The sequence below is a fragment of the Pneumocystis murina genome (assembly GCF_000349005.2).
Source record: "Pneumocystis murina B123 chromosome Unknown supercont1.12, whole genome shotgun sequence".
NCBI lineage: Eukaryota > Fungi > Ascomycota > Pneumocystomycetes > Pneumocystales > Pneumocystaceae > Pneumocystis > Pneumocystis murina.
In genome coordinates, this window is record NW_017802370.1 from 278,700 (window position 1) to 300,347 (window position 21,648).

Sequence of the window (21,648 nt, forward strand, 5' to 3'; positions counted from 1 at the left end):
CGATATTTTCTAAACAAGCGCTCTAAGGTTAAGATAACGTCCAAAATTAAGTGGACAAAAATCTAAAAAAAAGGCATTATTTGAGCGCATAAACATATCAATACAGTGTCTAAAGATAAAAAAAAGGGCTTTATTTTAGCCCAAAGGGGCTTTTCGGCCCTCAAAATAATTGATTATGTCTTTTTTAAACATCTTTGCATTTAATCAAGGAGATGAAACATATTCTCCACCAGGTAAGTTGAATAATAAAATAAGAAAAAAAGAAGGCTGAGGGGATACATTAAAGAAGATTCTCGGATGATATCTGGTCGCTATCGTGTTCTTCCGCGACGAAAATCTCTACTTTTTTGGACATCACCAAGTCGAGAACATAGTAATAGTATTTCAACATTATGGTTTGAAGAGGGAACGTATGAAGGGGAGTTCAATGAAAACAGCACGTTACTTGAAGGTCTTGTAATTGCACCTCAAAAAAAGATTATTAAACGTATCCTTTATGGGTTTTGGAGACGATTATTTATACTTAATATTTTGCCATCAGTAATTGTTTTTCGATCACCTTTGTGGTAATTTAGGATAACTAAGGTATTTATTAGGTTCTTATTTGGTGCGCTATTCCTTTTCCTCTATCAGAATCTACAAATAATGCTCTATCACCTTTAAGGAAGAAATGCCTTAATTTTTGGTTTTTTTTATTTATATATTACGGATTCTATAATGCAATTGGTCTATTATGGATCACTAAGTTATTTAATTTGTTTTCTCTTAACTGGTTTTTAATATTTTTAACGAGTTCGCCTTTTGTTAATAACTATAGGTGGCCTGCATCATTAGGAGGCGCTATATCATATACATTCTTTTGGACATTTTCTGTTTTTCTCGGGAGTTTGATTTATCTTTTTTCAGAAAAAGCGGAATATACACTAACATGGATTCTTTTAACTTTCTGTACTATGGCAGGTATTTGTCTATCTCAAAAGTTTGTTTCAACGCTTATGTTTTTAAAAAGGTCCGATAGTTGTTGCATTTGCGGTTTTGCGTGCTTCACATAGACATATGAATTGCCATTCATCGTCTTATACAGAAGAAACTTTTTTCAACAGGACTTTTGATACACATTTCCCCTCAAGTTATATCCGTTTTCTATGGTTCTGTTTGATATTAGTTATCGGGTTAGCAGCATTTGCTGCTGGTGAAGTATTTTTCCTTTTGAAAATTATTAAAAACTATATTAAATAATATAGGCATATGCTAGACTATATTTAAAAACATTACCTCATAGTAGTACAGACGCCCTTCTCTATGTATATTCGTAAGTACTTTTTTATTTTAGATTATATTAACTTTAATATATAGTTGGATTACAACAGTGTATATATTGGATATGATTACTGTCTGGATTTTAAGTTATAAAATCAAAAGTGAATCATTAGCATGGGTTTTTAAGCTATATTATGCAATGACTTTACAAGTTATTTCTCATATTTTATATATGTTTTAAAACTTAAATATTTAGATTTATGTTCGAAATCTATACGCTAGACTTCATTCACCTCAACAATTTGCTGTAATACAAGGAGCAAGTTCGTTCACAGTAATCATTATCGTCCCAGCTCTTATGACAAAATGGGCATACAAAGGATATTTATTCTTCACTAAAAGTCAAATCGATTACCAAGAATATAAAAAAAACTCTGGAAGATCATTTTATATTAAAACATTGGTATTTATTTATTTCTATATTTAATGAATTCGCTAATCATTAAGGCACAAAACATAACTATGATTTCGTTTCTAGGATGGGTTTGCATTCTTCACTTCGGACCCAATAAATCTGTATATCCTTATTTCACATTTAGCACCGATGTACCATCTAATGATGACGTATATTCGTTTAAACTAACCTTTTTTGCTACGCTGGTAGTTTGGGCATCTGAACTTATTAGCTCATTTATTACAAGATTAATAATGAAATTGTTTTTTAAGTTTGAAGTTACGAATGAGGCATTGAAGGATATGATGGAATTCCCTGATATTTTGCCAGCTGCACTTTCTGTATGCATCCATGTATTACAAAATATGCTGTTTTCAATTATTCATTTAGAGTTTACATAATTTCACAAATTAAAATTTTCAAAGAAAAAACTAATATTTACGTATAAAAAGAAAAACAGGCACTTTCTAAAATATAGTTTTATAATTACATAATCTGATATTAAATAGATTAAAGATATTTTATTTTTTCAGCACATAATCTTCCTATATTATTATAATACTATCTACAGTTCTAAAATAACAAAACTTATAATTTCTACAATCTTTAGCACGAACTCATTAAAGCCCTTTAGAAAAAACATCTTTGATAGTTGTGACATAGATACTAAAGCATCTCAAATAGCCATATTATTATTTACATTATCCATCGTCGATATCGGAGAAGATACTGAATTAAATACAGTACTATCTTCTGCGTTTAACTCAAATTTTAATTCAATATCCTCATTTTTTACTTCTACAACTCCCGCATTGTACTCAGACTTAATATTAAAATCATTATGTTTTGAATTATTTTCCAATTCTTCAGCATTAAGCCCAACTTTAGAAGAGTCTTGAAAATCAGAATTATTTTTTACAAAATCAAAAAAAGTAAAATCACGACGATTCCCATCACCCTCATCATCAGAATCACTAAACTCATCAGATCGTTGGGGATTTTTATTCCATAAAACTTAAAAAATCAGCCTTACGCGTATAACAAAAAAATTAAACTAACTGTTTTTGCGTTTATCAGGGTCTTCTTCTTCTTCTTCAGAATCATTATTTCTATCCAGAGGAACATTTTGCATCTGAACACTAGGAGCAAATTTTGTTCTTGAAAGATTCTTTAAAACTTCTGTTTTTATTTTTTCCAAATATTCTTTTGAATTCATATTTTGCATATTACTTGCAGGAACATTAAGATCATATGTAGGCCCATAATATTCGTAATAATCATTAAACGGCATTTCTATGATTATATGAATAACAATATAATAAAAAACATACTAACCAGGTCCTATCTCAACATCATTAATTAAACCTGTTTCATAAGTCCATGTCCGAGAAACATTTCGCATTGTATATCCACCACCTCCTAAAACTAATGTAGGTAATCCAAATTTCTTAACGAATTTAACACACGCAGCATGCCCTTTCATACTCAAATTAAAACAACCAAGACGATCTCCTGCAAGGCTATCTGCCCCGCATTGCAAAACAACAGCACCTGGACGATACCATTCCATACATGCTGAAACAACTGGCTCAAAAACAAAAGCATATGATTCATCATCAATACCATCACGCAAAGGAAAATTAACAGAATAATATTTCCCTTTTCCAACCCCAATATCTCTAAGCTCTCCTGTACCGGGAAAATATTCTCCATATTTATGAAATGAACATGTCATAACCCTATCAGTAGTATAAAATGCTTCCTCCACACCATCCCCATGATGCACATCTATATCAATATAAAGAACCCTAGGATAATATCTCAAAAGCTCGATAATGCCTAAAACAATATCTTACCAAATATTAACAATAATTTGCCAATCTTCTTTCAAATATACAAACCATTTACATAACAGAATCCACTAGCTTCCGATTTTTTTGCATGATGCAATCCACCTGCCCAATTTAATGCAATATCACATTTACCTCTGTTAAGTCTTGCAGCACCCTCTGAAAATGCAAAAATAAAAAGAAAAAAAAAATAAATACCACATACCCATGCTTCCACCTCCACTAATAGCACAAAATTCAAACAATCCTTCAAAGACAGGACAATCATCTCCAACATTAACTATAAAATATAAAAAAATTAACATAAAAAAACGCACATCAAACAACACACATTTCCCCTGCTCTTTGATATAATTATCCATATTTTCAGGTGTTACCCGAGAAAGAAATTCAATATAATCATCTGAATGAAACTGACACATCTCATGTTTTGTTGCAGGCTTAGCTCTCTAAAAATTGGAATAAAGAAACAAAAAAAACATAACAAGGACATACATAAATTTCCATCTTCTTGTACAGTCCATAGTTCATAATTAGTGAGTGTGTCATTCTAATACGATGAGGTTTCATAGGATGACCAGCGCCATATGCATAATTCCTAAAAATAAGAAAAAAAAACCAGGAAAAAAGCACAAAACAATACCCTACATCTGCTATAATAAGTGAAATACGTTAGAAATAAATCCACAAATAAATAAACAAATTTACAATCATAAAAGTATGCTACACCTAAACAATCATTAGATAAAAGGTTTTTTCTTTTTAAAAAAAGATACGTCTAGGAGATTGCCCGTTCAAAGCAATTGGATCCAAAATTTTCGCCTGACTAGCCATCAATTTGCTTCAAACAAGGCCTTTTTTCCTTAAGTACGAAAGATGAGTTGAAAACGAGATGAACAAAAAAATCCAGATTTTATATAAAATGATGATATAAATAAAAAATACAAAAAAACAAGGCATAAAAGCAAATATCTATCCAATCAAAAGTACTATTTTAAATATCTGTAATAAATACAAAATATAAATTAATAGCAAAAAGTTGAAAGTGTAAATTAAAAAAATCAAAAATATAGAAATATATATACTTTATTAAAAGATGTTATTTTAAGAATCAGTGTTTTAAGAAGATTATTGACAAGACTTATGATGAATAATTTATTAATCCTATAAAAAGTCGATATATAAATTAATGAATATAGAATAGTTAGATAAAAGAATAGCAAGTATAAGTAATTGAAGAATAAAAGCGAAGACAAGAACAGCATAAGAAGCAATTAAACTAAAAAAATTAGAAAAAAATAAATTAATAAAAAATCTTAAAATAACCAAGATCAAAAATCCGAAAATTTTTCTATAAATAATTAAAGAAATTTATCTATTAGATGATTTATAATTAAGACCAGACAAATATCTTCAGATAGTTGTCAAATATTGAGGATCAATAATAAAATTAGTATGATGATTTGTATGAAGGATGTTCCCAATTCACAAATAAATAATCCAAAAACACAAATAAACCAACAATAATATCTAACAATGCCAATAGCAAAAATGTATGTATCAAGCAGAGAATCTAAGCCCAAAAAATTATATCTCAAAAACGAATTTCAACTTCATAAATCCCATGATTTTTTTATAATAATAGCCAAAACACTAGAGAAAATAAAACCCAAATTTTCTAAATTCATTTGCATAGATATAAAATGTTAATGTGCTAGAGAAAAAATTTGACATCAAATAAGTCCAATAGAAAGTAAAAAACCAAGTAAACTAAAAAATAGTAAAGAATCCTTCCTATGCTTAAATAAAAATCAACCCTTCCTATGCTTAAATAAAAATTAACCCTTCCTAATACACAAAAAAACACAAAAAAAGCACCAGATACATAATAATAATTACTGTAGATATTGGATGCTAAAGCAAAGTCAACTTATTTAGAACATTCCAATATCTCCATTGTTACTAGATTTTCCATGACTTAAAATATCGTTTAATTTAAATTTCTTCTAATAATTAAATTATTATTTTTTTCCAAAATAACCATCAGATAAAGTTTCTTTAAGAAAAACAACTATTTGTATAATTATCCAATTATATTTAGTTCTAGAATACTAAAGATAAACAATTAAAAACAAAACCAATGATTCCTGAACCACATTAATAAAGTTTTTTCCAATTAATTGCATCTAAAAATATACAAAAAACAATTTCTAATATGAAGATGTAATTAACAATAAATTAATCTCATTATTATCATGCAGTTCCGTTATAATATCCACTTTCATGACTAAAAACAGATCACATGCAATCATAAAACCTAAAAATGATTTTTCATCAAAATTTTAAATAAAAATCCCCCAAAATACCGAATATTCTCCAATTTCAATAAACCAAAAAAATGAAATTACAAAATTCAATAATTAAACTCGTAATGACATTAAATAAAGTAATCCAAAAACATTAATAGAAAAATTTATACAACAAATAAATAAAAAAACTTATATTGTCAACAAATTTCATTCATTAAAGCTGCCCATTTTTACCGTTTAAATAAATTAAGTAGATTATGAACATTACTTATTGGAATATGAATTAATATTTATTCTTAATGTCTAATATCTAAAATATATTTACAAATATTAAAAAATTTAACATTTAAATCTTTATAATTAACAAAAATGTGCTCTACTAAAAAGCCCGATTAACTCAGTTGGTTAGAGTGTTGTGCTAATAACGCAAAAGTCACAGGTTCGAGCCCTGTATCGGGCAAATCTAACCTAACTTTTTTCTAATTAACTTGTCTTAAAGACGAAATAATAATTATATATTAATATAATTCAATACAAAACTTTATGAATATCATTATTCATTTATTTACTTATACGGCTTTGTTATATTTACTTTAAGTCTAGTTTATTTAAGCCGATAGAGAATTCAATTCATAAGCTTCATAATAATAAAGAATATCATTTAGTTGCTTAAGACTTTAAAGGCATTTTTTAATAATTTTAATGAAGATTTTTATCAAATTATACAACCTAATAACCGATTTCTAAAATTCAAGCTATTTTTTTCTTGAAATATCCTTAATCTATTGTTTTAATCAGTCAAAAGACAAGGAAAAACATGTCAAGTCAAGCAGGTCAACGTTCAAATTCCAAAAAAACAATTCATGCAAAGCTTGCGGAGCTTCGGGCACTTAAAGCAGCAGGAAAAACACGGCTTCAATCATATAAAGTAATAGAAGAAGATCAAGTCTATGATTTAGTAGATGAAGAAGGATATCGTGCAATTGTTCGTCAACGTCTTAATGAGGATGATTTTGTAGTGGATGATCATGGAGAGGGATATGCAGATAATGGAACAGAAGAATGGGAAAGAAGTGAAATAGAAATGTCTAGTGAAGAGGAAAAACTATATTGTAAGTTTTAAATACATAAGAAAAGAATTTATATATTTTTTAGACAAGAAAGAGGAAAAAAAGGTAAAAAATAAAAAGATGGAGCATTTTTTCAAAAAAAAGCCGACAATTCCAACAATTAAACCTACAACAGAAGAAGATATGGACTTTATGGCTGATATTCTTGGAAAAATGGACAGCGAGGAAACAGAATTAATATTAAAAAGAAAACAAGAACTCGCATCTATTCCTCGAAAACGTCTTGCATCACCTCCATTAAACAATTCTAGTATTTATAATCGATTAGAAAAGGCTAGTGCGATATACAGAAAACAGAAAATTTCAAGTTCACCAATGCATCCAGAAAGTGATGATTATCACCTATCTAGTCATCCATCAAGTGATATTATGTCATCAAATTTACCATCCAAGACATATGCACTTTCATCACCTATTAATTCAGCATTTGAAAAACTTAAGGCAGAATCAGAAGATGAAAATGACTTTGACTTTGAAGTAAAAGAGCTTGTACAACATAACTTTCCAAAAAATAACGATACTTTATACGAGAAATCGAAAATAAATCCAATTACTCTAACAAACCCTCCCATTACAGAAAACAAACCTTCTCAAATGCTTGAGACAGTAGATGCATCATCATGGCTGAATCTAAACAATACTTTAAATGTCGTGAATAACCCAGAAAATTTATATTATATAGGAAAAAAAGAAAATTTTCAAGATTTCATAGAAGAAGATAATTCTTTAAAGATATTTTGGTTAGATTATACAGAATTCAACAATTCTTTATGTCTTTTTGGGAAAACATATAATAAAAAATCTAAAAATTATGTGAGTTGCTTTGTTCAAATACATGGTATAATGAGAAATCTATATTTCTTACCTAGAGATTTTAAATTGGAAAATCAAGAATTAAAACAAGAAGTTTCTATGAGCGATGTTTATGAAGAAGTATCCAATTTACTTGCGAAATTTAAAATTAATGAATTTAAATCAAAACCAGCAACTAGAAAATATGCTTTCGAACTTCCTGATGTACCATATCAATGCGATTATTTAAAAGTTTTATATCCATATACGGAACCCTCTCTTCCTCAAGATATTTCTGGAAATACATTCAGTCGTGTATTCGGTGTCAATACATCATTATTTGAACAATTTGTATTATATAAGAGAATAATGGGCCCTTGTTGGTTACAAATTAAACAACCATATTTTGAAATTTGCCAAAATTTTTCCTGGTGCAAACTTGAATTAGGAGTCATCAATCCAGAATACATTTTTCCTATTTCAGAATCAGACCTTAACCCTCCCCCCTTAACTCTTATGAGTATTGCTCTGAGGAAAATTATAAACGATAAGGAGAATAAACAAGAAATTGTTGCTGCAAGTATGAGAATATATGAAAATATATCCTTAGATGATCCGACACCAGCAAATAATCTACCCTGTCAAACATTTACTATTGTTAGGCCTATTCAACAGTTTTTTCCTATAGGATTTGAATCTTTAATTAAAAGTCATAAGGGGATTATTAAAATTGAAAAAACAGAATCTTCACTTTTAAATTGTCTCTTAACAAAGATTCAAAATGCGGATCCTGACATTTACTTGGGACATGAATGGGACAATGTAGATTTTAGTATTTTATTATCAAGAATGAAAGAAAAAAAAACAATGAACTGGCACCGAATTGGCCGTCTTAGAAGAAAAGAATGGCCTAAAATATCAGGTAGTTCGGGTGTATTTGCAGAAAAACTATTAGTCTCTGGTCGTTTATTATGTGATCTTGCAAATGAATTGGGTCGTTGTTTGATCAAAGCTCAATCTTGGACATTATCTGAACTCTGTCATCTTCATTTGGGTATTAAACGGCACGAATTTGATGATAAAGAAACAGTTCTTTCATGGACCAGTACGGCAAAAGGAATGATGGAATATCTTATACATTGTGAAGTAGATACCTATTTTATTGCAGCTATTGCTTTTAAAATACAAATACTTCCTCTTACAAAACAATTAACAAATTTATCAGGTAATAACTGGGCAAAAACATTATCGGGATCTAGAGCAGAAAGAAATGAATACATTTTATTGCATGAATTTAATCGCGAAAAGTACATTTGTCCAGATAAAGCTCTCATAAAATCCAAAATTATAGATATTGAAGAAGAGGAAGAACTAAGTATTAGCACTTCATTAAAAAAAAAGGATAAATATAAAGGAGGTCTTGTATTTGAACCAATCAAGGGATTATATGACAAATATATACTTGTTATGGATTTTAATAGTTTATATCCCAGCATTATTCAAGAGTATAATATATGTTTTACGACGGTTAATAGACATGATTGTGAAAAAGACGACAAAATACCAGAATTTCCAGACGAACAAACACCACAAGGAATTCTTCCGAGACTAATTGCAACCTTAGTTAATCGAAGAAAACAGATAAAAAACCTTTTAAAAGATAAAAACGCCTCAATTATTCAAAAAATACAATGGGATATCAAACAACAAGCTTTAAAATTAACTGCAAACTCTATGTATGGTTGTTTAGGATATACAAAGTCGAGATTCTATGCCAAACCATTAGCTATCCTTATTACATACAAAGGTAGAGAGATTTTAAGAAATACCAAAGAGCTTGCAAACAGTTTAAATCTTCAAGTATGCAATAATAAATATTAAAATAAATGATTTTAATTTTATTAGGTAATATATGGAGATACAGACTCTATTATGATTAACACAAATATTGAAACATTTGAAGAAGCAATAAAAATTGGTAATGAATTTAAAAAACATGTAAATGAAAGATATAAGTTTCTTGAAATAGATATTGATAATGTTTATCAACGCATGTTATTGCATGCAAAAAAAAAATATGCTGCTTTACATTTAATAGAAATTGAAGGGAAAATGGTGCCTAGAATTGATGTAAAAGGACTAGATATGAAAAGAAGAGAATATTGTATCTTAGCAAAAGAAGCTTCTTCGTAAGAAAAGTCACAGATTATATTTTTTTTAATATGCATAGTTATGTTTTAGATCAAATATTATCAGGTAACCAAACAGAATATGTTGTAGAAAAAATTCACGATTTCCTGAGAGATTTTGCAAATAAAATGCGTGATGGCAAGTTTCAGCCCGCAAAATTCATTATTTACAATGTTTTAAAACCAGCAATATATTTAATCTATATTAATATATTTTAGAAACTTGGAAAAAACCCAGAAGAATATCCAAATGGAAAATCAATGCCTCATGTTCAGGTCGCTCTTAAAAAGAAAGAGAAAGGAGACATTGTAAAAGTTAATGATATTATTGCATATATCATTACTGGCAATGAAAACGATAACAGGCATGTCGCAGAAAGAGCATGCACTCCTCAAGAAGTAATAAAATCTTCAAATATTAAAATTGGTATTTATTTCTAAAATGTATATTAATTTATTAAATAAAATAGACTACAACTATTACTTAGCAAATCAAATTCTTCCGCCTATAGAACGACTTTGTGGACCTATTGAAGGAACCGATCGTACAAGACTTGCTGAATGTTTAGGACTTGATGTGAGGAAATATCAAATCAATGAAATCAATAATTGCGAATATAAATTTTGTACATATGAATCACGTTTAACCGACGAAGAACGTTTTAAGGATGTAAAAGGTTTAATTCTAACATGCAATGAATGTAATGAAAAAATAGACTTTAAAGGGCTTGCAAAATCTAAGGTATTTTCAAACAACCATATCTATTTTATTTAATTAAACCAGGAATTTGTAAATCTGGAAGGAATTTTCTGTATATGTGGAAAAAAATTCCCTATCTATACAATTAGCGCACAGCTGGAGTCACAGATTCGAAATCAGAATGATATTTACTATAATGCATGGCTATTATGTGATGATCCATCTTGTGCAAATCGTACTCGACAAATTGGTGTATACGGAAAACGATGTTCAATCAAAAACTGCCAGGGCCAGATGCGTTTCGAATACTCAGATAAAACCCTCTACAATCAATTACTTTATTATGATAGTCTTTTTGACGTGGACAAAGCACGGGCTATTGCCAACAATTTCCCCAACCCAGAATCCATTCTTGTTTGTGCAGAACATAATCGTGAGCGATTTGAGAAATTAAGATATATCACAAAACTTTATTTAAACCATAATAAACGGCGTTTTGTTAATCTTCAAAGCATTTTCAGTTTTTCATAATTTTTTTAAGCAAAAATTAAACACAAGTTGCCAGAACATTCAGCACGACATCCTCAAACATATGTTAAGACATTTAAACATATCCGTAACAAATTTTATATACCTACATATCTAATGAAAGCATGTCACGTGACAATGAATAAAGCATATGTATATAATCAACTCATAACATTGAAAAATATATCTTAGCTATTTATAGTCTCCTAAAAGACAAGAAATGCAAAATATTATCCATAAATATTTAAATTTCATTATACTAAATGATTATTTTCAATGTCACCGAGCACATTATGTGCCCTTGAGTATTAGCGGAAATGACATTGATGTTTAAGTCCGACATCGGTCAACGGTTGCCTCAACGACCCAATTATACAAAGTCAGAGACAATTTAACATGCAGAAAATACCATCAAAAGATTGTGTTTAAACGATCTTTAAAAACTTATATAAAAGTATTCTTAGACGTTGTTATATCTACTTCTAAATCCTATTCAATAACATAATATTTAGATTAATGTAAAAATATGTCAGAAATATTGCCAGAATCATCATCAAAATCACCCAAAACACCTTCATTTAATTCTCCTAATGAATACATACTACACAACATTTTGTCACCACCTGATACTCATATCAGCATACTTGATTCCTGGAACGAACCAACACCAGCACAAATTTCTACCATGAGCCTTGATGAAACTCGAGAAACAGTAAGTTTAAAGGTTTTCAATGTTTTTTACTAATCATCAAAGCTGCTTCAAGCTGTTAAACATATCACTATGCTTACACAAATGCTGCGTTCAGAACGTGCCAGCGCTGCACATCACACATTGCAGCATAAATTATTAACACTTGAAATGCATGAAGCATCTCAAAGATATTCCGTTGAAATTAATCTAATTCGTCGAGAAGTCGACCGCTTATTATATGAACTTGCACTCCCCTCAAATACGTTTTTAACATATCAACAACACTACCAAAACATTAAACGAAGATTGCAAAAGACATTGTCTTTGTTAGAACCGAAAGAAAACTCAATAAAAAGACTATCAGCTCTCGCCTCAAATAACGTTACCCATATAAAGAAAAACAAGGAAACATTTAATCAACAAAAAACGGAGCAAAGCTCTTCTAATATAACTCAGCATAGTCTCATGAGTCCTATCACATTTCATTCACCACAATCAAAACAACATAATAGCCATGATACTATCAAAAAAGCCGATACCCAATGGCTATCTCAAATATCTTTAAAAAAAAAATCAAAAAAAAACCATTTAAATATAAAACGAAAATACGAACTCCGGCCTCGACAGTCTATGCTTATTAGTCCTAATATTTCACCTCATCTAAGATGCTCATGAAACAATTTAATCGTTGAATATTCGTTGAATATAAAGATTTCTATTTTTTTTTCAAAAAAATGTATCTTATAAAAATTAATATAAAAAACGAAAAAGGTCTAGAAACACTATTCAAAAGATCCATTAAATTATTCAGTCATTTTGCTAAATACGTTTGTTTTCCTTGTAACCTTAATCAATCCGGAATCCGACAAAATATAGTTAAATATTACATGCTTAAAATGTATAAAATTCAAAGAAAAAACAAATATAATACCTATAAATCGTTAATGTATATTAATTTTAGCTCCCTTGAAATATTAAAATACATTTATCTTCAATAAACCGAATTTTTGTGTTAATCGTTTCAAGACGAAATACACTACTATGTTTCAGTTCCATATAAAATCATGTGATTCATCATATTCCAGTAAAGAGTCGAAACATCGCCTTCAGAGTATATATATAATTATATCCACAAGTAGTGTATTCTTGAAAAAGACGTACTTAAAAATATCTAAAACAAATCTTCATAAAAGCACAATAACTGGATCATCATCTGAATCATCAGCCATAGAATTACTTTCACTCGTGTCAATCAATTCATCATTTTCAATTCCGTAAACTAAGGAAGAACGAATAGATACTTCAGGTTGTGTTTCAATATTTAAACAAAATTTTTGCTTTACAGCAGATGAAAGTCGTGTAAATGCATCTTTAACAGCACTTATAGACGCAGATCCAACTTGTGCATCAAAAAGATTACGACGTAAATTCTAAAAAGAAAAATGTTAAACAAAAAAATTAGAAAAGAAAGCGTACTACCTTAAGAGATATTTTAAGAAAATTACGTTCCTGAAAAATATCTTGATAAATTTCCTCCGGACAATAAAGCAATTGTATCATAAGTATATCTAAAAAAAATTAAATAAAAAATTTCAATCCACAACCTATTTACCTATCCAATTCACATAAAAATCAGGAAAAACAGAAATAGCCCGACAACACGAAGAAACAAGGGTCAACATTCTCATCCATTGCTCAAGGCATGACCCATTAGAAACAAAAAGAAAAATAATAAAACATAATTGAAATTCACCCAAAAACCGCCCAGAATCTAAAGATTTTAGATAACAAAAAGCAAACAATTATATAGACATACCTCCTAAACACACATGTTGAAGAATTCGTTCCAATTCCCAACTCTTATCAAGAAAACCCTCCGTTACTTCTCGACCAAATGCACCTGGCCGCCATGTACGTCGCGAATTAATTGCCAAAAACACTATTTCAGGTTCTGTTTCAATTGCTGGCAAACCTGACAATACCTCATCCAAATTAGATGATGTAATCGATGTAACATGCCATCCAGATGGAAATAGACAATTAAGCATATTACGCGTAACCCATGCAATTAAATGATAAAAACAATGCCCATCGTCTATATACCTTCCATCTCGTGTTTTATCTATATGATCTTCATCAAAACCTTTTAATATCCCATTTTCATCAGGAAAAGGAATTAACCACGGTTCAATTATATCTAACTCCGAAGCTGTTACATCTGTTTCTAAAATCATCTCTTTATAATGATTATATTGAAAAATTAATACTGAACAATCAACATAGAAAAAAAAGCCCTGAGAAAAACTTTCAAGTCCTTTTAACTGTGTATTTTCTATATTATTTCCAACATCTTTTTTAGCGCCAGATATATTATAATAAGCCCAGTGAAGACCATTTGAGAGACCACGAACCCCACAAAAACGATGACCTGTTATCCATGAATGACCGTCGATACCAAATGTTGAACCTGGAGGAACATCGAGAACAAAAATTGATGTCATATATTAAGTAAAAAAATAATAATTCTTTCGATTAAAGTAAAAATGATATTTTAATTAAAAAAATCATAAAACGTATATAATAACCATATAGAAAAATGTAAAAATATTGATAAAAAATAAAACTAGAATGATTTAAACAATACATTAATATATATTAAACAAAACTTGATAGAAAAAAATGTTACAAATATAAATCCATTTCAAAAAAACAATATATATGCATTAGAATATTCATCTGTACAAAAAACAAACATAATATATTACATGATGGATATAATGCGCATATAACCCTCAGCATATACGTTTAGATATATAATATTTTACTGTATAAAAAACACAAAATATATTTATAATAAAAAATTAATATTATTAATGTATTAATAATATTAACTAAATGTTTAATAATATAAATTTCAATTTATTTAACTTACTTAATATTAAGTTAAATCATAATTATAATTTTCTTCCTTTGAATCTATTTCTGTATCCATATTTTGTACTTTAGACCCACGTGTATAGGCAGGACAAGGAATTATAGATGAAAGACTGACTGTTAAAAGAGAAGCCATGGCTGTTGCATAAAAAAGGGATGTAGTTAATCTCGTACGCCATGCCGTTGTCCGCCAAAATGCCATTCCAAATAAGCTTTATATAAAATACTTGAGTTAACTAGGCATTTCTATAGTTTTTTAACTTTATAAATAAAAAAATAAATTTTTATAGAAGAATATTAAGATAAAATGTTAATGTGTCCCTTAATTTTTTGATAAAATTATATCAAAACTAATTATATATATATAATTTAAAATGGTGAAAATATTAAAAAAATACATGAATTAGCATACTAACATTTAATATTCTAGGCAGATAAGCTTAGAATTCAATCTCAGCTTGAACAACTTCAACAAAAGTATGTTGGAACAGGACATGCGGATACAACAAAATAGTAGGTTATTAGATTTTTATAGAAAAAAAAAAACAATATTTAGTGAATGGATTGCAAATCAGCATAGAGACTCATATGCTTCATACCTTGGTCATCCTCATATGTTAAATTTTTTTGCAGTTGCAAGTAATGATAGTAGAGAACGAGTTCGGTTAAATATGATTGAAAAAATGGTTTTGCCATGTGGTCTTCCCATTGTTAAAGATGATTTCTGACTATCTAATTATGAATGTAATACAACTCATTTATAAAGATTAAATAAATGTCGAATAATAAAAAACTATACAAACGCTGCTATATATAACATGAAAACATTAATCATTTAATTAATGAAAAATTGAATATGACAAACAATTATTTATATACAAGGAAATACAAATACTTTTGGAGTCTTATTCATGTATAAATGAATACACCATGATTTTATAGAAATTCATAAAATTATGAAAATATTTAAAAAATAATATCGGTATCCTCATTACTTTCAAGAACATTCACCATTATGACCTTTTTCATTTGCTCTTTTTCTTTATTTTCCTTTTCAATATCTACCTTTTTTTTGACTTGGACTTTTTTAAGTCTTGTAAAATCTTCTCGTTCAAGTTCTTCAAGTTCCGAGTTAATATATTTGATTGTATTCTCAACTTTTGGAATAATAACATATTCAATAGCATTAACACGACGATTCGTTATTTTAATCACATCGTCAAGGATAATAAAGGCTGTCTAGATTTCATAAATTCCCTTTCATATCTTTCATAACAATATAAAACCTGCAATGAAGCAAGCCTAACAAGAACATCAATAGCTTTAGTATACATTTCCTGACATTTCTGAACTTTTTGTCCACCTTTTCCAAGACCAATAAATCGATGGTCTAATATTCATTATAACTATATAAAGTCTTGAAAAGTATGCAAATACCATTTATATTTCGCATTGAACATTCATAAATAGGCAAGAACACACCACTAATATTTTCGTATTTCGTTTTTAAACGACAACAAGAAGTTTGTGTATTTTCAAAAATCTGATATTTAACATCATCTCCCATCACGTAATTCATTTCTGCAAGCGAAAACGCTGCCAACTGCATAGCTTGTACCATTTCCCTCTTTACATCATTAATTAACCCAATAACTGTCCTAAACCGTTTTGAAAGTGCTTCTGATTTTCTTTTAAGCAAAGAATGTCCTGTAATTGCTCCTTTCAACTTAGTTTTCATTATACCCAATGACCTTTCCATCTTTTAGCTGATATTACTCAGTAAAACGACTTACTGTCTTGTTGGAAAGACATTTTCCCTATGACTTTGATCGCCCATAGCTTATAAACGTTTAAATATTAAATTCTAGAGAAATAAGTCGGATATCGTAGCCTTAGTCATTAATTCTTATGAATTAGACGAGAAACAAAAAAGTATAAAAATAAGAGTCAAACAGTCAGTTTCAAGTTATTTAAATATTAATTTTTATATTAGAAATTCAACATATAAAAGTTTGTTTTTTTGAAAATATATAAAGTATATATAAAGAATAATAGTTATAAAATGCAACAAAATTTTGAAAATATTGTATACTATAATAGTATATTGAATCCTTCTAAATAGATTTTGTAATAAAAAAATATAAAGAGAATTTAAAAATCTGAGAATCTGAGATTTATTTACGTCCGTAATTGACAGAGATGACACATCCACTCAAAGACATACCAACAGTTCCTTGTTTAGCAACAATTGCATCTTCATCTCTCTCATATTCAACAAATGCAATGCCAGCCCTTCCAGGAACCATACGAACTTCCTTAAAACCAGAAAAACGTCCAAATACAGCAGATAAAACATCTGCTGTAACATTTTCGGGCAACTTTTGAAGAAAAAGAACTTTATGTGGAGGCAAATATTCATCAGGTATTGTAGGTTGTTTTTGAGTAACCTTTTTACTAACATTTTTCTTTGTAGTAGTAGTCTGGGGCGCTTTTACTTGAATTACTTTACGGTTCACTTTGAAAAAATATTAACACAAACATATAAAAAGAATATAATATCAGACCCTTTTTTTCTATTCTTCGTCTTTTATGTTCTTCAAATTCTTCCAGAGTTCCAAACTTTTTAACTGTTGCATCACTTTTTGTCTTACTAAACTGCAAAACCATAGGCTTATCAAAAAGTTTAAATGCTTGAACATCAGCAATTGCCTTCTGAGCAGAACTAATAGAATCAAATACAACAAACGCTTGTCCTTTCATTCGTATATTTTTATGCGCAACAATATCTAAAATAGTACCATATGATGAAAAAACTGCCTCTAAAGATTTTTTCAAAACTAAACTCATATAAGAACATTTAAAAGTATCATAACATTCAATATTACCGTCAATTTTTACTTTTTCTGACAAGTTACGGATATAAATAGTTTCTGAAGGTGGATAAAGTGATCCATTTGTAGGTACATATGAAAATTCATTATTTTCTGTAGAAACAGGAACCTTCTCTAATTCCATATTATTAGAAAATAAAAGTTATAATTTCTTATATATCATTATTTTTTATAGTATAAATAATTTTTTAAAACCTTACGAGATTTATAATAATAAAGTATTAATAATTTTAAATTAACAATTAATATTGTTTTTGAAACAATCAAGTAACTACATTCATAGTTAATACATCAATAAACGAGTTATATTATAGAATAGATATATCCTAATCATGACCATCAAATTATCATGTTTAAAAATATCATATCAAATAAAAACACAGTAAAAGTAATACTTAATAGAGAAAAATTTACATTAATACCAATATTTTTGAAAAACCAAGTATTTAGATCATATTTATATTGTATGACGAAACGTATAGATTAAATAATCAAATCTTTCATTCTTTTCCTATGAAAAACGGCGCCAATATGTTTTTTATTTGAAATAAAATAACTCCAGTCTTCGAAAAAAGAATTAATACGAGAATTTTTGTTAATATACTTTATACAATAAATTGATTTATTATTAAGAATCTAATTAAATCGCAAATAATTAACCAAGAACCTTCTGCTTTTGTCTTTTCTTCTTTTGAGGACCTACTTTTTGAAAATCGCGCCAACTATTGATTCTATTTTCCCGATTTTCTTCCCAAGCCTTGTCATATTCTTTTTTTCGTTTCCGTTCTTCTGCTTCATCTTCAAGACGTTTTTTTTCCCTTCCCTCTTCTGCCATTTTAATCTGACGAGCTTTTCTTTTTCGAAGTTCATCTTCAATCAACACACTTTTTGTTTTTTCTCGTACTTCTATTCGAAATGCCTCTGTATTTAATTCTGGATGATCCAGTGTCCATTTACGCTCTTGTATTAGCATACGTCTTGCTGTAGCAAATGCCGTATCTAATCTCTCACGAATTTTAGGATCCATTAACTCTGATTCCGCCTTTTTAAGACGATCAAATGCATCTGGAGCTTTAGGATTTTTTGTCTTGTCCGGATGAATTAAAAGTGACTTTTTACGAAATGCATTTTGAATATTACTAGTGCTTACTCCTGGCTGAAGATCCAAGACAGAATATGCATCCAGTCTAAAAGCATTCAAAATTCTTTCAATTTCTTGATCCTATAAAATATTAACTTAAAAAACCTTAATAATTTAACTAAACCTTCGCATATTCTGCATCTTCATTTTCTAAAATCTTATCTATTTCATTAACATTTGTCATTATTAAGAAATGCTATAAATTTTAACGTTTTAATTAAAAAATTTAAGCTTAATCGTTAAGAAATTATTAAATACGTTAATAAATCTTAAGAATGCCTATAAAAAAGTCTAAAAAATTAAGAGAAATCTTAAGAGAAAAATATCTTAAAGAACTAGAAGATTTAGAAAAGCGTATTAATGAATTTGATAGTTCAAAAAATATAAGATTATTTTCAGAACTTCCATTATCAAAGCAAACAGCAGAAGGTTAATTATTAGGTTTATTTTTCATAAGAAAAAAAATGTTTAAAAATTATAGGGTTAAAGGAAAATCATTATTTTAAGCTTACAACAATTCAAAAAAGAGCAATTCCTATTGCTCTTAGTGGTAGAGATATTTTAGGAGCTTCAAGGACAGGAAGTGGCAAAACTATAGCATTTTTAGTTCCAGTAAAAAATTTATAAAAATGAAAGAAGAAATTGATATTTAGGTTCTAGAAAATCTATTTAGAAGGAAATGGGGTGTTTATGATGGACTTGGTGCATTAATTATTTCACCAACTAGAGAGTTGGTAGAGTATTAAATGAAGATATATTTGTTAATAAAAGTATATTAGGCGACACAGATATTCAAAGTTTTATGTAAGATTGGCAGAAAGCATAGTTTTTCAGCAGGCCTTGCAATTGGAGGGAAAGATTTGCAAGAAGAAGCACAGAGAATATCACGAATGAATATTATGGTTTGTACACCAGGAAGAATCCTTCAACATATGGATCAAACATCAGGATTTGATGTTGATAAACTTCAGATGCTTGTTTTAGATGAAGCCGATCGTATTTTAGACATGGGATTTCAAAAAACTATTGATTCTATTATTGAAAATTTGCCAAAGAATAGACAAACATTACTTTTTAGTGCAACTCAAACAAAAAGTGTTAAAGATCTATCTAGAATATCCCTTAAAAATCCAGATTATATAGCAGTTCATGAAAAGGAAAATAGTTCTACTCCTCCAACACTTTTGCAATATTATTCTATTATTCCATTGGATGAGAAAATTAATATTCTTTTTAGTTTCATAAAAACACACTTAAAATCGAAAACATTAGTTTTTATGAGCACTATTAAACAGGTTCCAATGAACTTTTATAGTTTTCAACATTAAAATTATTTTTTATTTAGGTACGTTTTATTTATGAAACATTTAAACATTTACAACCTGGTGTTCCACTCCTACATCTTTATGGAAGAAAAAAACAACATTCAAGAAATCTTATAACAACTCAATTTTTTACAGCAAAACATGCTGTTATGTTTTGTACAGATATTGTAGCTCGTGGACTTGATTTTCCAATGGTCGACTGGGTTTTACAGTTTGATTGTCCTGAAGATGCCGATACATATATTCATAGAGTAGGAAGGACTGCAAGATATGATAAAAGTGGAAAAGCACTTATATTTCTTTGTCCAAGTGAAATAAAAATATTAGAACGTCTAAAGCAAAAAAAAGTGCAAATGCAAGAAATTAAAATAAGAAATTCCAAAAAAATTAATATTTCAAAACAACTTCAACATATTTGTTTTAAAGATCCTGAAATTAAATATTTAGGACAAAGAGTAACAATTTTGAGTATTTAACCAACTTTTTTATTAATACATATAGGCTCTTATAAGTTATTTAAAAAGCATTTATCTTCAAAAGGATAAAGAAGTATTCAAATTTGAAGATTTATCTATTGAGGAATTTTCATCAAAAATGGGACTTTTAGGTGTTCCAAAAATTAAATTTTTACAAAGCTTAAATAGTAAAATTTTAAAAAATAAACCTAGAGAGTTACAAAAATACTCAAATGATAAAAATATGCAGAAAAACGATGAAATTGATAAGAAAGAAACAATTAAAACTAAATATGATAAAATGTTTAAACGTACAAATCAAAATGTTATATCAGAACATTACAGAAAGATGATAGAAGAAGACAATGATTTATTAGTTAGCCATAATTCTACTGACAATGATGACTTTATAAAAGTTAAAAAGGTAGATAATAATTTTAATGAAGAACCTTTGGAAAATGTTTGTAAACATCCTGATTATTACCAATTAACATATATAGTGCTTTATAGCGCTTTCAAAGCGAAAACAGAAAATTGCATTGTCAAAAAAAGCAATGCTTAAGTATCGCCCTAAAGGAACAAAATTAATATATGACGATCAGGGAAATGTATCTAATATTTATAAATTTCAGGACGAAACATCATTTCATAAAGCAGGTACTGCTGATGATCAAAAGAAAAAATATCTTCAAGAGGAAGAAAAAAAAATGATACAAAACGACATTGTAGATAAAATACAAACAAAAGAAAAAAGGCACCAAAAAAGAAAAAAGACTTCAGCAATCGAAAGAAAAAATATCACACAAAATTCCACTGACAACAATACTGACTTCGAATCATCATCCAATGATAATCATTCACTTATACAGGCAAAGAGGCAAAAAATATACCTTGACAAAAATAATTCAAAAGATTCTTCGATTATAGAAATCGAACATCTTGATACACTTCAAGATCATGAAAATCTTGCATTGAAACTATTAAATTCCTATTAAATAT

General features: G+C 28.5%; 10 protein-coding genes and 1 non-coding gene across 11 annotated transcripts; 6 read left to right on the top strand and 5 right to left on the bottom strand.

The window, feature by feature from the left end:
- The first annotated feature begins 291 nt into the window (after nucleotides 1–291).
- Nucleotides 292–2,296, top strand: PNEG_02198 (hypothetical protein). The gene is made up of 8 exons (XM_007875991.1): nucleotides 292–546; nucleotides 597–772; nucleotides 818–960; nucleotides 1,010–1,197; nucleotides 1,245–1,312; nucleotides 1,357–1,471; nucleotides 1,517–1,723; nucleotides 1,768–2,296. Exons 1-8 carry the CDS (start codon nucleotides 298–300, stop codon nucleotides 2,113–2,115), a joined length of 1,494 nt encoding a protein of 497 aa, XP_007874182.1. The 5' UTR covers nucleotides 292–297; the 3' UTR covers nucleotides 2,116–2,296.
- Nucleotides 2,297–2,390: 94 nt separating this feature from the next.
- Nucleotides 2,391–4,398, bottom strand: PNEG_02199 (histone deacetylase RPD3; the record flags this gene model as incomplete). The annotated part of the gene is made up of 10 exons (XM_007875992.1): nucleotides 2,391–2,728; nucleotides 2,774–3,007; nucleotides 3,050–3,565; nucleotides 3,616–3,723; nucleotides 3,770–3,844; nucleotides 3,896–4,013; nucleotides 4,060–4,162; nucleotides 4,208–4,217; nucleotides 4,273–4,293; nucleotides 4,341–4,398. The coding sequence occupies 10 exons, from the start codon at nucleotides 4,396–4,398 to the stop codon at nucleotides 2,391–2,393; spliced, it is 1,581 nt and encodes a 526-aa protein (XP_007874183.1).
- Nucleotides 4,399–6,259: 1,861 nt separating this feature from the next.
- Nucleotides 6,260–6,333, top strand: PNEG_05039. The gene has a single exon. It is a non-coding gene; the product is annotated as a tRNA-Ile (tRNA).
- Nucleotides 6,334–6,687: 354 nt separating this feature from the next.
- Nucleotides 6,688–11,250, top strand: PNEG_02201 (hypothetical protein). Its single transcript, XM_007875993.1, has 7 exons — nucleotides 6,688–6,985; nucleotides 7,029–9,655; nucleotides 9,701–9,984; nucleotides 10,026–10,158; nucleotides 10,204–10,411; nucleotides 10,455–10,726; nucleotides 10,769–11,250. The coding sequence occupies exons 1-7, from the start codon at nucleotides 6,691–6,693 to the stop codon at nucleotides 11,213–11,215; spliced, it is 4,266 nt and encodes a 1,421-aa protein (XP_007874184.1). The 5' UTR covers nucleotides 6,688–6,690; the 3' UTR covers nucleotides 11,216–11,250.
- Nucleotides 11,251–11,738: 488 nt separating this feature from the next.
- PNEG_02202 (hypothetical protein) lies at nucleotides 11,739–12,578 on the top strand (the record flags this gene model as incomplete). Its single annotated transcript, XM_007875994.2, has 2 exons — nucleotides 11,739–11,924; nucleotides 11,967–12,578. 2 exons carry the CDS (start codon nucleotides 11,739–11,741, stop codon nucleotides 12,576–12,578), a joined length of 798 nt encoding a protein of 265 aa, XP_007874185.1.
- Nucleotides 12,579–13,087: 509 nt separating this feature from the next.
- PNEG_02203 (hypothetical protein) lies at nucleotides 13,088–14,404 on the bottom strand (the record flags this gene model as incomplete). Its single annotated transcript, XM_007875995.1, has 4 exons — nucleotides 13,088–13,333; nucleotides 13,383–13,471; nucleotides 13,516–13,674; nucleotides 13,720–14,404. The coding sequence occupies 4 exons, from the start codon at nucleotides 14,402–14,404 to the stop codon at nucleotides 13,088–13,090; spliced, it is 1,179 nt and encodes a 392-aa protein (XP_007874186.1).
- An 807-nt stretch (nucleotides 14,405–15,211) lies between these two features.
- Nucleotides 15,212–15,565, top strand: PNEG_02204 (hypothetical protein; the record flags this gene model as incomplete). Its single annotated transcript, XM_007875996.1, has 3 exons — nucleotides 15,212–15,214; nucleotides 15,268–15,350; nucleotides 15,394–15,565. 3 exons carry the CDS (start codon nucleotides 15,212–15,214, stop codon nucleotides 15,563–15,565), a joined length of 258 nt encoding a protein of 85 aa, XP_007874187.1.
- Nucleotides 15,566–15,749: 184 nt separating this feature from the next.
- PNEG_02205 (hypothetical protein) lies at nucleotides 15,750–16,691 on the bottom strand. Its single transcript, XM_007875997.1, has 4 exons — nucleotides 16,631–16,691; nucleotides 16,275–16,588; nucleotides 16,124–16,227; nucleotides 15,750–16,076 (listed from the first exon to the last, which is right to left on the bottom strand). The coding sequence occupies exons 1-4, from the start codon at nucleotides 16,672–16,674 to the stop codon at nucleotides 15,804–15,806; spliced, it is 735 nt and encodes a 244-aa protein (XP_007874188.1). The 5' UTR covers nucleotides 16,675–16,691; the 3' UTR covers nucleotides 15,750–15,803.
- Nucleotides 16,692–16,850: 159 nt separating this feature from the next.
- PNEG_02206 (hypothetical protein) lies at nucleotides 16,851–17,879 on the bottom strand. Its single transcript, XM_007875998.1, has 3 exons — nucleotides 17,723–17,879; nucleotides 17,402–17,674; nucleotides 16,851–17,352 (listed from the first exon to the last, which is right to left on the bottom strand). The coding sequence occupies exons 1-3, from the start codon at nucleotides 17,850–17,852 to the stop codon at nucleotides 17,012–17,014; spliced, it is 744 nt and encodes a 247-aa protein (XP_007874189.1). The 5' UTR covers nucleotides 17,853–17,879; the 3' UTR covers nucleotides 16,851–17,011.
- Nucleotides 17,880–18,383: 504 nt separating this feature from the next.
- Nucleotides 18,384–19,053, bottom strand: PNEG_02207 (hypothetical protein; the record flags this gene model as incomplete). Its single annotated transcript, XM_007875999.1, has 2 exons — nucleotides 18,384–18,950; nucleotides 18,994–19,053. 2 exons carry the CDS (start codon nucleotides 19,051–19,053, stop codon nucleotides 18,384–18,386), a joined length of 627 nt encoding a protein of 208 aa, XP_007874190.1.
- A 91-nt stretch (nucleotides 19,054–19,144) lies between these two features.
- On the top strand, nucleotides 19,145–21,644 carry PNEG_02208 (hypothetical protein; the record flags this gene model as incomplete). Its single annotated transcript, XM_007876000.1, has 7 exons — nucleotides 19,145–19,298; nucleotides 19,351–19,481; nucleotides 19,523–19,603; nucleotides 19,649–20,164; nucleotides 20,215–20,649; nucleotides 20,696–21,109; nucleotides 21,150–21,644. The coding sequence occupies 7 exons, from the start codon at nucleotides 19,145–19,147 to the stop codon at nucleotides 21,642–21,644; spliced, it is 2,226 nt and encodes a 741-aa protein (XP_007874191.1).
- Between the last annotated feature and the right edge of the window lie 4 nt (nucleotides 21,645–21,648).

What these genes read in the sequence shown, in the direction of transcription:
- PNEG_02198 (XM_007875991.1), top strand. Translation starts at nt 298, where the DNA reads ATGATATCTGGTCGCTATCGTGTTCTTCCGCGACGAAAATCTCTACTT. An exon ending in ATATTTTGCCATCAGTAATT is followed by an intron (nt 547 to 596) that starts GTTTTTCGATCA and finishes GGTATTTATTAG; the next exon opens with GTTCTTATTTGGTGCGCTAT. An exon ending in AATTTGTTTTCTCTTAACTG is followed by an intron (nt 773 to 817) that starts GTTTTTAATATT and finishes TAATAACTATAG; the next exon opens with GTGGCCTGCATCATTAGGAG.
- PNEG_02201 (XM_007875993.1), top strand. Translation starts at nt 6,691, where the DNA reads ATGTCAAGTCAAGCAGGTCAACGTTCAAATTCCAAAAAAACAATTCAT. An exon ending in TTAGCAAAAGAAGCTTCTTC is followed by an intron (nt 9,985 to 10,025) that starts GTAAGAAAAGTC and finishes TAATATGCATAG; the next exon opens with TTATGTTTTAGATCAAATAT. An exon ending in AAGGGCTTGCAAAATCTAAG is followed by an intron (nt 10,727 to 10,768) that starts GTATTTTCAAAC and finishes TAATTAAACCAG; the next exon opens with GAATTTGTAAATCTGGAAGG.
- PNEG_02205 (XM_007875997.1), bottom strand. Translation starts at nt 16,674, where the DNA reads ATGGGCGATCAAAGTCATAGGGAAAATGTCTTTCCAACAAGACA. An exon ending in TTCAATGCGAAATATAAATG is followed by an intron (nt 16,228 to 16,274) that starts GTATTTGCATAC and finishes AATGAATATTAG; the next exon opens with ACCATCGATTTATTGGTCTT. An exon ending in TTAGGCTTGCTTCATTGCAG is followed by an intron (nt 16,077 to 16,123) that starts GTTTTATATTGT and finishes TATGAAATCTAG; the next exon opens with ACAGCCTTTATTATCCTTGA.
- PNEG_02206 (XM_007875998.1), bottom strand. Translation starts at nt 17,852, where the DNA reads ATGGAATTAGAGAAGGTTCCTGTTTCTACAGAAAATAATGAATTTTCA. An exon ending in AGAAAAAGTAAAAATTGACG is followed by an intron (nt 17,675 to 17,722) that starts GTAATATTGAAT and finishes ATATGAGTTTAG; the next exon opens with TTTTGAAAAAATCTTTAGAG. An exon ending in ACGAAGAATAGAAAAAAAGG is followed by an intron (nt 17,353 to 17,401) that starts GTCTGATATTAT and finishes ATTTTTTCAAAG; the next exon opens with TGAACCGTAAAGTAATTCAA.